This window comes from Trachypithecus francoisi, unplaced genomic scaffold, assembly GCF_009764315.1.
Source record: "Trachypithecus francoisi isolate TF-2019V2 unplaced genomic scaffold, Tfra_2.0 Lachesis_group5, whole genome shotgun sequence".
Classification (NCBI taxonomy): Eukaryota; Metazoa; Chordata; class Mammalia; order Primates; family Cercopithecidae; genus Trachypithecus; species Trachypithecus francoisi.
This window is the reverse complement of record NW_022681470.1, coordinates 114,377,855-114,391,625: the sequence shown is the minus strand read 5'-3', so window position 1 is coordinate 114,391,625 and position 13,771 is coordinate 114,377,855. Positions and strand designations below refer to the sequence as shown.

At 42.3% G+C, this 13,771-nt stretch overlaps 1 protein-coding gene across 5 annotated transcripts in view; it reads right to left on the bottom strand.

Annotated features, from left to right (window-relative positions):
- Nucleotides 1-6,516: 6,516 nt before the first annotated feature.
- Nucleotides 6,517-13,771, bottom strand: part of VAV3 (vav guanine nucleotide exchange factor 3) — a 436,513-nt gene continuing 429,258 nt past the window's right edge. For all 5 annotated transcript variants that reach the window (XM_033198397.1, XM_033198396.1, XM_033198399.1 and 2 more), the window contains 2 exons: nt 9,439-9,590; nt 6,517-8,746 (listed from right to left, as the gene is read on the bottom strand). In XM_033198397.1, the coding sequence (XP_033054288.1) occupies nt 8,705-8,746; nt 9,439-9,590 (194 nt within the window). In that variant the 3' untranslated portion in view covers nt 6,517-8,704. The remainder of the gene's footprint in view (nt 8,747-9,438; nt 9,591-13,771) is intronic.

Below are 13,771 nucleotides of genomic sequence, written 5' to 3'. Positions count from 1 at the left end.
CGGGCGGATCACCTGAGGTTGGGCGTTCGAGACCAACCTGACCAACATGGAGATACCCATCTCTACTAAAAATACAAAATTAGCTGGGCGTGGTGGCGCATGCCCGTAATCCCAGTTAGGAGGCTGAGGCAGGATAATCATCTGAACCCGGGAGGCGGAGGTTGTGGTGAGCGGAGATTGCGCCATTGCCCTCCAGCCTGGGCAAAAAGAGGGAAACTCCATCTTTAAAAAAAAAAAAAAAAATCACAGCTATTATTATTATTTCATTTAATCCTCATAAAAATCTCCTGAAGTAAGGTGCTATCATAACCCCATTCTAATTATGGAGAAACAGAGGAACAGGCAGTGTAAGCATCATGCCCAAGGTCACACAACTAATAAGTGGTAGAGCCAGGGTAGTCTGGTTCCAAAGCCTTAACCACTAGTCTATACTGCTTTTTAGACAAAAAGACAGATCATATAGATTAGGAAAACATGTCAAATAGCCTTAAAAAACAGCCCTAGTGTAGAAGACTTACTAAACTAGGACAAGATTTTTCATGATTAAAAGATGGGATGTTGTTAGTCTGTAATGAATTCTCAGAAGGATTATATGAGATAAATCAGATAATATACAACAAATACCTAGCATGCTGGCTGGCAGATACCAGTACAAAAAAAGAACAGTCAAAAGAGAAAAGGAGATGGACTGTAAATTATCCTTGGGAAAAAAAAAATTCACTTTCTGTAGAGAGGTCATTTGGATCACTTGAAAATCCACAAGCTTCATCTATGTCTAGGTAGTAGGTTGGTAGGTTCAGCAGTATGCCTATGTAACAAACCAGGATGTTCTGCACATGTATCCTAGACTTAAAGTAAAATCCACAAGCATTACTAGTCAGACTCCTGAGTCATTACTATTCTTATTGACATGTTTCAAAGTCATCAAGACAGGCTGACAGCAATAGGTGCAAGGATTGTGACACAGTCATATTCTTACCTGATCTAGGATCCCAGCAGTCACCCAGAATGATTATCAGAAGAAAGGCCTTAAGAATGGAGGAAATAATTCTGGAGTCAGAGGGTCTTGAGTACTGATGTATGACAGGAATAGAGGGCATTTATTTGACTTAGAGCAGAGACACCCATGTTTCTTTACCTTGACAGTATTTTCTATCTGCATGACCTTGGGCAAGCCAGATCATGAATTGGACACATTAGTTCTTCTGGATTCCACCTTCCCTCCTATTCAGGACTCTCAACGTGGACCCCAACATCCATTAGAGGACAGGGTGTGGAGTGACTTTTGTGTACACTGTGTTTCTGTACTGAGGCCTCTCCCCATCTGGCCATGTGCCTGGGCCATCATTTGTAGTTGCATTGTGCCTAGAAATTTAGGGACTTTGAGAGAGCCAGTGTCCAGAGTGCTTCCAAAGGAGTTTGTTTTCTGTCACAGTTTCCCTCGATCTGGTTTAATCAATGGCACCGAATGAGACAGAATTCCTTTATGACATCCTTTCTGGGACTTGTTCATTACTTAGAATAAGGTGGCTTCTAAACCACCTATTACTTAGAATAAGGTGCCAGATGAGATGTGGGTGCATGACATTTCTAATCAGAGTCCAACCAATCACAGCAAACAAGTTTCAGTGAAAAATGAAGTGACTAATGGACTCAGTCTAAATGATTATGAGCTGAGTAAAAATTCCATTTTCCTAGTCAAAATAATGTAGAGCTGTTAAATTCAACTTCTGAGATTGTTTGTGGGTTTGCATATTAATGTTCCTGAACATGTATACCTTTAACTCTGTCCATAATTTAAGTGCAGATTAAACTATATGTAAAAAACCAAGCATGAACTCTCAATAATATTCAAAATAAAGGCGGCAAGTACACAATTTGGTGCCTGAGTATCTTATCTTTCATAAAGGGAGGGAAATCAACATTTCTTGCATACCTAGTATGTGTGAGGTTCTGTACTAGGGACCTTTTTCATATGTTATCATTTATTCTTCACGACAGCTCTCTCAGGCACTTTTAACGATCCCTTCAGTACAGAAGAGGTAGTGGATGCTCATAAAAGTTAGTGGCAGAGTTGGGGTTTGAACCCCGGTCTGACTGATGCTAAAACTCTCCTTCTATATAAGAAACCAAATAGTTTAATTCCCATCCTAGAGAGGCTAATTTAGAATCTGCAGGGTTTTTCTCCTTAATCCAATAAATGAGCCTAACTTATGCTAAAGAAATTCAAATATTAAGATGGCAACTATCCAAACTTGTCAGCAAATCCATCTGACAATCACAACAAGGATGATAATGACAAATACGGCTTTGTATAAGTCAGGCATCATTCCACTTCACATGGATGATCTCAGTTGTGTCACACAACCATTCTATGAAGTAGGTGTTGTGGTACTGATTGACGGAGGTTCTGCATGGTATGGATGAGACATAAACCGAGACAGTCAGTCTGAGTTATAGGGCCATGCCTTTTCACTCTTCTATACAGCTGTCAGATTAAGTAGAACAAAGCAAGATGCCTCAAAACTAACTAACTACCAGCGGCTGGGCACGGTGGCTCACGCCTGTAATTCCAGCACTTTGGAAGGCTGAGGTGGGTGGATCACCTGAGGTCAGGAGTTCGAGACCAGCCTGGGAAACATGGTGAAACCCCGTCTCTACTAAAAAAATACAAAAATTAGCTGGGCCTGATGGCGGGTGCCTGTAATCCCAGCTGCTCAGGAGGCAGAGGCAGAAGAATTGCTTGGACCTGGGAGGCGGAGGCTGCAGTGAGCCAAGATCCCACCATTGCACTTGAGCCTGGGTGACAAAGCAAAACTCTGTCTCAAAACAAACAAACAAACAAAAAACTAACTACCAGCATATTTTACTTTACTTGTTTGGTAGAAGACAAAATACTTGTTACAAAGCTATGTTCCCATGTTAATTACCAAATAAAGGGGTCAACGGTGAGTACAATTGATAGTGGTGAGGATGGTGATGAACTGATACAAGGTGTAACAGTCACATAATGTTAGTATGTCAAAGAGAAGTGAAAAAGATACCAATGGAGTTGGCTCCTCAAATAATGGATTGAGGGCTGTATAACCCACTGTATTGTAAAGAAAATGGCAGGAATTTTGTGTTTGTAGCAAGGTTGTGATGGTGAAGTCAAGTAGAAGCTACCACCATGGCCCTTCCTGGTCTTTAGAAGGAATGAAGTGATTCCATCCTCTCCGGAAGACAGACTCCATCACTGTGGATTATCAGCTGGCCTGCTCCACCATGGGAATCTTGACTCCAAGCCTCTCTGGACTAGCAGCCATTTTCTAGTGCAAGAGTGCGTCAAAGTAGAAACGAAAATTCAATCTGATACCAGTCTCTCTAGGGAGTATCTTTTTTGGGGTTTCTTTTAGGTGGCAGGAATAGTGGCATATTTCTTAATTCTGTGTTAATCTTCCTTCGTTCAAGCCACTGTTTAGTATCAAATAGTTTCTTCTTGGTTATGTAAGTTTAAAAATGTACAAAATCTCTCTCTTGCCCTACAAAGTGTGACAGGATAGGATAGTGGTTATATGGACTCCAGAGCCAGACCACCCAAGTCAGAATTCAGCTCTGACACTTAGCAGCTGTGTGACTTTGGAAAAACTGCAACCTCTTGATGTACCTCAGTTTCCTCATGTACAAATGAAAATATTATGGGGTTCTACCTTTGGGGGTTGTTGTTAGTGCAAATAAAGCACTTAGTACAGAGCATGGCACATGGTAAGCATGCCAATAAATGCTATTGGCAACTACTGAGTTTACCTTGTAGTTCACTGTTCATAACTTAGGCAGCAATCCTGAGCTAAACCTAAACAAAATTAGGGCTTAATTCCCATGTTAATTTTGGGGCTGGTATATGTGAGTTATGGGATTGTGGGGCCTGTCGAGATAGTCCTTCTAAGGTGAAGGATAAGTTGCCGCATTTGGCCCCTCCTACAACCAAGAAAGAGGCACAATGCCTAGTGGGCCTATTTGACTTTTGGAGGCAACACATCCCCCATTTGGGTGTATTAGTCCTGCCCATTTATCAAGTGACACGAAAGCCTGCCAGTTTTGAGTGGAGTCCAGAACAGAAGGCTCTGCCACAGGTCCGGGCTGCTGTGCAAGCTGCTCTGCCACTTGGGCCATATGACCCAGCAGATCCAATTGTGCTTGAGTGTCAGTGGCAGATAGGAATGCTGTTTGGAGCCTTTGGCAGGCCCCCATAGGTGAATCACAGTGGAGGCCTCTAGGATTTTGGAGCAAGGCCCTGCCATCTTCTGCAGATAACTACTCTCCTTTTGAGAGACAGCTCTTGGCTTGTTACTGGGCTTTGGTGGAAACTATGGGTCATCAAGTCACCCTGCGACCTGAACTGCCTATCATGAACTGGGTACTTTCTGACCCACCTAGCAATAAAGTGGGTCATGCATAGCAGCAGTCCATCATCAAATGAAAGTGATATATACGTGATCGGGCTCGAGCAGGTCCTAAAGGCCAAGTAAGTTACATGAGGAAGTGGCTCAAATGCCCCTGGTCTCCACTCCTGCCACCCTGCTTTCTCTTCCCTAGCCTGCACCAATGGCTACATAAGGAGCTCTCTATGATGAATTCACAGAGAAGACTAGGGCCTGGTTCACAGATGGTTCTGCACAATATGCAGGCAACACCTGAAAGTGGACAGCTGCGGCACTGCAGCCCCTTTCCAAGACATCCCTGAAGGACAGCACCAAAGGGAAATCTTCCCAGACGACAGAAATTCGAGCAGTGCACCTGGTTGTGTATTATATAATGATACATGGGCTGTAGCCAGAGGTTTGGCTGGGTGGTCAGTGACTTGGAAGAAGCATGATTGGAAAATCGGTGACAAAGAAATCTGGGGAAGAGGTATGTGGATGGGCCTCTCTGAGTGGCCAAAAACTGTGAAGATATTTGTATCCCATGTGAGTGCTCACCAATGGGTCACCTCAGCAGAGGATTATTTTAATAATCAACTGGTTAGTATGACCCATTCTGTGGACACCACTCAGCCTCCTTCTCCAGCCACTCCTGTCATCACTCAATGGGCCCATGAACAAAATGGCCATGTTGGCAGGGATGGAGGTTATGCATGGGCTCAGCAACATGGACTTCCACTCACCAAGGCTGACCTGACTACAGCCAGTGTTGAGTGCCCAATTTGCCAGCAGCAGAGACCAACACTGAGCCCTTGATATGGCACCATTCCTTGGGGTGATCAGTCAGCTACCTGGTGACAGGTTGATTATATCGGACCTCTTACATCATGGAAAAGGCAGAAGTTTGTCCTCACTGGAATAGACATTCCGGATATGGGTTTGCCTATCCTGTACGCAATGCTTCTGCCAAGACTACCATCCATGAACTCACAGAATGCCTTATCCACCGTCATGATATTCCACATAGCATTGTCTCTGTCCAAGGCACTCACTTTAGGGTTAAAGAAGTACAGCAGTGGGCTCATGCTCATGGAATTCACCATCATCCGGAAGCAACTGGACTGATAGAAAGGTGGAATGGCCTTTTGAAGTCATAATTACGCCAACTAGGTGACAATACTTTGCAGGGATGGGACAAAATTCTTTAGAAGATCGTGTATGCTCTAAATCAGTGTCCAATATATGTTACTGTTTCTCCCATAGCCAGGATTCACGGGTCCAGGAACCAGGGGGTGGAAGTGGACGTGGCACCACTCACCATCACCCCTAGTGATCCACTAGCAAAATTTTTGCTTCCTGTTCACGTGACATTCTGTTCTGCTGGCCTATACGTCTTAGTTCCAGAGGGAGAAATGCTGCGGATATGGGTACGGCCCGGCGCGAGATTTACACCCTCTCCCCCGGATTTTCAAGGGCCAGCGAGAGCTCACCGGACGCCGCCGGAACCGCGACGCTTTCCAAGGCACGGGCCCCTCTCTCGGGGCGAACCCATTCCAGGGCGCCCTGCCCTTCACAAAGAAAAGAGAACTCTCCCCGGGGCTCCCGCCGGCTTCTCCGGGATCGGTCGCGTTACCGCACTGGACGCCTCGCGGCGCCCATCTCCGCCACTCCGGATTCGGGGATCTGAACCCGACTCCCTTTCGATCGGCTGAGGGCAACGGAGGCCATCGCCCGTCCCTTCGGAACGGCGCTCGCCCATCTCTCAGGACCGACTGACCCATGTTCAACTGCTGTTCACATGGAACCCTTCTCCACTTCGGCCTTCAAAGTTCTCCTTTGAATATTTACTACTATCACCAAGATCTGCACCTGCGGCGCCTCTGCCCGGGTCCAGCCCTGGGCTTCAAGACTCACCGCAGCGGCCCTCCTACTAGACGCATAGCGTCCGCAGGGCTGGCGGGGGTGCGGGGGTGACCCCCCCAACATACACGGCTCCCGTCCTCTCTGGACTGCTGGCAATGACCGGGTACAGGCCCGACGATCCAGTGTCATCCATTTTCAGGGGAACGCTTACTAATACAGGGATCATTCAATAAAAAGACTCCAACTCTTAGAAATCAACTTAGTCACTATTTATTGTATTGACATATTTACAAAATAATACAAAGTGAAATACCACTCTAATTCACCATATTACACAAGGGCTGCATACAGGCAAGACAAAGTATATGGAAAACATTTACTTCTGTCTTTGGTATTAGAACTCTACACAAATCCGCAGCATTTAAAGTTTCCAATACAAAGTATTAAACGTAGACAAAGATGTAATTGGTAATGTCACAAAAAGGAGCTCTAATAGCCTCTGCTAGGAAACCCCCAGGCCCATGAAATGCAACAGGAAGACTAAACACCATTTATAAGGAGAGGGTCTATTGACTAAAATAAACAATACATGCTACAATACCATCCACAGGAGTGTTTCTGCTTGTATGAGGCTGCTCCCTCCATAACAAAGTTCAGCTGATGGCAACAGACAAAACATTCCCGAGACAGAGTCACAGATAAGACTTTACAGGAAAGAATCCATTCCAAGAGTACACTTTGAGGTGTAACTTTACTGTACAGAACATTTTATAAAATACATTTTTGTGATCATTTACACATATACAAAGACGTAAATGGTTTTAGCAAATAATAATTTTTCTAAAACACAATCACAGTTTACATAATTCTGAGGTAAAGATCTTGAATCTATCCTAGATGAAAAGTCCTAGCCCATGAGGGTCTCTAACAGGGGGATGTGTCCACTGAACCTTGAGTTCTGGCACCCAAACGGCTTGAGGAGAGGGCAGGCCACACCCGCTTCATTTCAGAGATGATTCAAAATTTCAGAACTGAAAGCTCCTGGTTCAGCTCTACTAAGTTAATGCTGCTTCTTTTTTTCCAAACATGAAACACTCTCTGAATCTTGTCAGAACACAACCTCTGCTGCGGAAGAAATATTTCATCAGGAAAGGGCCAAGTTAATGTCTTAACTTGACTGCCTTGAATGGGGACTCTGGACCCCAGGAAGAATGTATTTAGGCTCCTCACATAAAAGAGTGATGGCTTGGCAAAACAAATGTACTGCAAGATTCATATTCCCTTGATTTAATACACTCCCAGGGTGGGCTGCAGAGGGGGAGACTCTGAGAGAAGCTGGAAGCCCACAAAAGCCCACTGACCCTCTTTCTGTCCCAGAAATGAATAAAGGACCCAGCTGTGCTTTCCTTCCAAAATCCTCAACAAGGTTGTTTGTGCTCCAAGAAAATGTGGCAATAAAAAAGTCACGTCCCAGATCATCTTTGTGGGGGATGGAAGGGGAGGGGACGGGGAGGTGGATGGGAGGAAAAGGCATGTGTTAATAGATACTGCTGCTATAAAATGACATAAATTATAGCCCTTGATCTGTTTCTGTAAACAATGCCACCTTATTCAGATTATTGGCAACTACTCCTAATATACCTAGCCCACATTCTTTCATAAAGTCAAATACTATATTTCCAAAATAATCCTATGAAATCATGAAGGTTGTGAAGGTTTAGTATGAAGACACCCTCTCTTTTATGTGCTTTTTTCACCTTTTATAAAGAAGTTTGCAAATATAATCAGTACACCACATGAATAATTAAATTCCTTCAGGGATATCTCACTTATGAGGCAAACCTGAGCACTGGCCTCATATTTTATAATATCATGAGTAACATCTGAGGGTAAAAGTGTTTGCCGGGCAATGAGTCACCTTGTTGGACAATTTAAGACAAGTAAGGCTGGATCTTTCCAGTAAGCTGCTCAAATGGCAGAACTCCAATTTTTCTTCATGCTGGGAAAATAAAAATTACACTTCTGTTTCTTTGTACCATCAAATAATCTGCTGAATGACATGTGAGAATAAAGCAAAAGTGTATTAAAGATTTACTGATGACTGGCACTCATGGTATCTGACCGGATGAAGAAAAGGGAAGCATGAACCAATGTGTTTGCAGGGATCTTCTGGGAAGAACAGCTCTTGGTGTTGCCCTGGTCCCTGACAATGACAGACTGGCAGGCTGTTTCTTGCACAGCTCTAGGTAAGCCATTAATCTGTCAGTACCAGCATCTTTAGAAATCTCAGCATTAAGACTTAGGAGGGGCTAAGGAGGGAGGATGTTGAACAGCCAGAAATGCAGCTTTTTAAACACTTCAGTTAATTCACAATGCTGTGCAGGCTTCTATTTATCCCTTCTCTGAAATTTTTGGTGCAGGATGCGATGCTGGATTTGAATTTATTCATCCTCTTCCACATACGTGGATGGAAACCAGCCCACCTAAAAAAGAAAAGCAGCCAACATAGCAACATGACTCTGTATCTGACGCTTCAAAAGATTCTACAAACAGAGCACTTTGTTTTCATAACACCCCAATTAAACTGGGGTTTTATGCCCATTGTAGGTGAGAAGATTGGTTTCACTGCTCTTAGAAGCCTAATAGAGTGAATGATCGAAATGGAGGAATAAAATAAACAGTGTTCTAATCCACTAGCACACAAATAAATATGTAAATTAAGTATAATATGGGGGGCTCTGCTGCATAATGATTCCTATTTCTGCTGTAGAACAGAATGAAAAGACAGAGGTACTATGTCCCATTCTTTCCAATTTAGATCAGCAGCTCTTATAGATATTTTGCAATACACATAAAGTTTAGCTCTATGGCTCAGGGTCTAAAAAGAACTGAAATGCTCCTCAACTCTTTTCCAAGCAGGAAGCTGTCCCACTTGCCCAAGTGAATTTTACATACCTCACTATCATATTCATTTCAAATATTTTCAGTGAGTCCCTGGTATCAGCAAAATACAGCACCAGTTTCCAGAGGGCAGGGGCCTATGGGCTGACAGCTGCAATACAGTATAGAGGCTTCTCCCTTGCACCACGACAGGTGCCAAAAACTGCTCGGTCCCCTTCATTCACGGGCACCAGCTTACCCTGCCGTTTACTTCTTTACTTAAGGACCAACTTACCCTGCCGTTTACTTCTCCTCTCCACCAGCCATTTGCACTCATCTTTGTGTAAATCTTCACCACATCTCCCTTCAACAAGGACAACTCTCGCATATCTCTTGCACAGAAGTCATACCGAGCGATGGCAATGCCCAGCACTTTTGGACTTAACACTGTCATGAAATGACAAGAAGTGACGGTAGGTTTGCAGTTCGTTAACAACCATAAGAACCTAATCAGATGACTGTTATTGATGCTATCAAATGCACAGTCGTGATTTCATTACAGACCAGCGATAATGGCAGAGGAGTTTGAAAGCAGCAAAATTGCTGTTTCAATTCAATCAGGTGCAGGCAAATTTGCTTCATAAGTTTAAAGAACCATTGTCCTGTTTTTCCATTCTTCATAAGAACTTCAAAGTTAGGACTAGTTTTTATAAAAATGAAACAAAACAGAAAAAACCAAATTAAAAAACTGGTTAATATCTAAGTATCTAAGGAGATAGATTCTAAAATAATTTCATCATAAATTTCCTATTGATGGCCCAGTAATCTAACTAGCACCTCCAAGGTAAAGCTTTATGATTTTATCCAGTAACTGCTTCAACTAACACTCAAAACAACGAAACAGTTTGGTCTGATGTAAATCTCCTGTCAAATCTATGTTATCACTTCTGGTTAAGTGGCACTTTCTTCCCTAATGAAGCTTTCTACGTTAAAACTATTTGGGGATAAATTTAGTTATTGTTTTCTATATAATTCACCTATGTGAAGAGGTGTGAATCAGGTCTCACAGAAGGAACACATAAATGCCATCCATATATTTTCTTTCTTTGAAACATATACTGCCTTACCGAAAAACATTACTGACGTATCTAATCAAAAATAAGATGTCAGGGTATTCACCTCCTGTGTTCAGAGTTGAGTTCTCTCTCTCTCTCTCTCTCTCTCTCTGTGTGTGTGTGTCTTTAATTTTTGATGGCAGGAGAGGAGCTAACTTTCTCCCTGTCCCTGCTGGCCCTGTTCTGAAAACAAAACTCCATTCCAGTGGTTCATGTTTGTTAGTCTCTAGTGTTTCATAGCACATTTTATATTAACTTCTCTATCTGTTGCTCTTTGGGGTTATAAAGTGTTTTCAATTATATGTTCAGTGATTCTGAGAATCACTCGTCGGAGGTTGGTGAAACTTTATAAATCTTAAATGGTAAAGGAACTTAAGTGTAAGAAAAAGAGACAAATGGGAAACACCATCCATCTGTATTTTTAACAGTTCCCAGGGCTCAGGCAGCAGAAGTTATGACCCATGTTACCCTGGAAGAGCCTGCCCACTTGGCCACAGGGATCTCTGACCCATTATTCATGGCTTTGTAATGACGGATATTTTTTTAGACTCCAGGTGTCCATCATGAGATAAATGAATGGCAATACTGTAAATTTCAGAACTGTAAAGGGAGTAAAAATAGGTCATTTTATTTTACTGTTCAGGACACAAACCACTTTAATAGCTTTCTCACTGAAAACTGTCCCATTACTGGGGCACTACTGTTCGAGTCGGTGCACATAAAAACACCCCTGTGATGGAAAAAACCAATCATCAACTTAACTGTGTGACCTTGCACAGGTCTCTTAACCCCTCAAGGCCACATTTTTTCTCATCTACGAAATGAAAGGTTTGTACTAGATGACTTGTAAGTTTTTTCTAGTTCTAAATTCTATGATTTTTATTGGGATGTGCAGGTTAATTTTTAAAAATCTATCAGAAAAACAGACTTTATCTAATGTACACCCTAAATGTCATGTAAACAGCCATTAAACTCTCTGGGTAATGACAGAAATCAAGACCAAAATGCCCGCACACAAACTGAAGAACTGCAGAATTCATGGGCGCCAGTCATCTTTTCAAGTAATGTGCACTGTATTTTACTTTTATATTTGAAAACAAACTTGGGATTTTAATTCTATTTATTTTCTTCATGAAAATACATAAACATTGGCTTTTTTTCATCTAAACTTTCTGGTCTTCAAGAAAAGTAATGATTTCATAAATTTTCATCCCCCTTTATACTTTCAGCCCTACCCCTCTGCAAACTCTCCCCAACAGATAAATTATAAAATGTCTCATGGCATGAGCACACACACAAACACCAGAGGAGTGAAATGTCATGATGAATAGTGGCTTTATGACAGAGAAGAGTAAAGTGCATGGTGGTAATGGAACTCGAGGGAGTGTCTGTGAGGAGATGTATCCATATGAGAAGCCATACATGGAACTCAAATATTTTATATGCAAGCAGAAGCAAGTTGAAGAGACAAATAAAAGTAGTAAAGCAGTACCTGACCAGAAAGGAGTGGAAGAAGGGGGAACAAAGCTGTAGTCTGGAGGAGTTACAAAAGAAAAGCCACAGAACAAAGAGGGGGCTTCGAGAAAGAAAGAAAAAGAGAGAAGCAAAAGAGCATTTAGGTATTGGCAAAAATATCTCAACACAACTATTTTGTGGTCTGTAATCATGAGAAAACTGTCACATCAAAGTTGGAATACCAAGCTTCATTTTCACCCACTTCTTTCCTATCACCATTTCAAAATGAAGAACAAGTCAAACTTTTACATTTTGATAGACAATAGTATTTTGCAATTCAGAGCTGTCTATCCTTTTATAGGCAAACACAGAGAATACTACTCCACTCTGCCATCTTTGAATCCCATCCATCCATCCAAGGATGGCCAACAATGGCCTCATCCTCTTGAGGTAGTGCCCAATTCCCACTTTGTTACATCAGTGGAAAGGGGTATCCGGTAGATGCTTACTGTAAAGTAATCCTTCACATCAAAACCATTATAAAAAAAGCCTGTAAGATGGTATCAATGAAACATGCAGAACCCATGGATAATTCAAGAAAATCATTCATACAATTTGTTAGAAATTACCTCCATCCTCCCAACCAAGCATGCACATGCCAGCTTATTTTCAAAAGGAGAAAAGTGCAATTAGAAATGAAAACCACTCTGGCTCTTATAGCTGGAAAAAAGCAAATATATTCTCCAAATTGTAGAGATGTACAAAAAAGCTACATGTATATGGATGCTCTAAAATTTTTCATTTTACTGTTAATACAAGAGCTAATCACACTTATCAAATGGTTTTGAAGTCTTAAGATACCATGCTGAAAGTGCCATATTCAGTATTTCACTTAATCATCACAACTCTAAGAGGAAGGTACTAATATTATTTCCCCTTTACATCTGAGAAAAATCTGGAATCAAACCTAAGTGATGTGACTCCAGGGTACCTGCTCTTAGAGACCGTTGGACTACTCTGCGACTGCCGCTCTGCTTCAGGCACCTCCGCAGGCAGCTATATAACGTGACCTGCTGATACCACGGTGCCACTGCAACGGAAAAGGAAGGTGTGGTTGTATACTTTCTCCCAGTATTGATTCTCCCCTTCTTTCATGTCTTAGATTATGCATTGGGCTGTGTTTGCCTAGAGAGCAGGCTACGTTTCTCAGCCTCCCTTGCAGTTCGGTAGAGCCATACAACCAAGTTCTGGCCAGTGGAATATAAACAACAGCGTCATGAGACAGGGTCAGGGACCTTTCCTAAGAATACAGTGGGCACAGGCCTTTGCCTTTCTTTTTGGCTCTTCATTCTATCCTGCTGCCTGGAATGTGAAAGCTATTATGTTGGTCCATGAGGAGGAAAGCCTCCCCTTCAGGATGGTGGAGCATGAGCCTGAAAGAACCTGGATCTCTAAAGGTTTCCTGGAACAGAGATGACCAGCCCTGCCCTCCAGCCCTGGAGTATTTCCAGGATTTTTTGGGAAAGAGAAATAACTATCTTCCTGAAGCCTATTTAAGGTTTTTGGGTTGCTGTTACTTGTACCATGGCCTAATCTGAACTGTGTGACAAAAAGTTTTCTACAGCCAAGGATGAGGTAAAAGTGAGCTAAGACAACTGGGAATGAGTTCACATCATCTTCCAATATATTCTGCCTCTCTTCAGGTAACCGCTTGACTTGACAGCCACAGAATTCTTCCAAAGTTAATATTCTTGTCATGAAAGGGTCCTAAGGATATCTGTGGATAGCAGGGACTTATTAAGGAGATTCCCAGACACCACCCAAGCAGACTGGCCAAGAGAATTGGAGGGAGTTTAGTTATTCTTAGAATCAACGGCCTTGGAGCCCTCATATACACACTGATGCATTCATGACAGACTTTTCTCATGAATGGCCTCATGTTTACTTTTCACCTACCACGAAGTATACTCTTGTTGATAATCAAAGTTCTTTTCTATTCCATTGCACATTCTGCAGTACATTTATTATTTTTAAGTATACTGATACATGCCATTACAA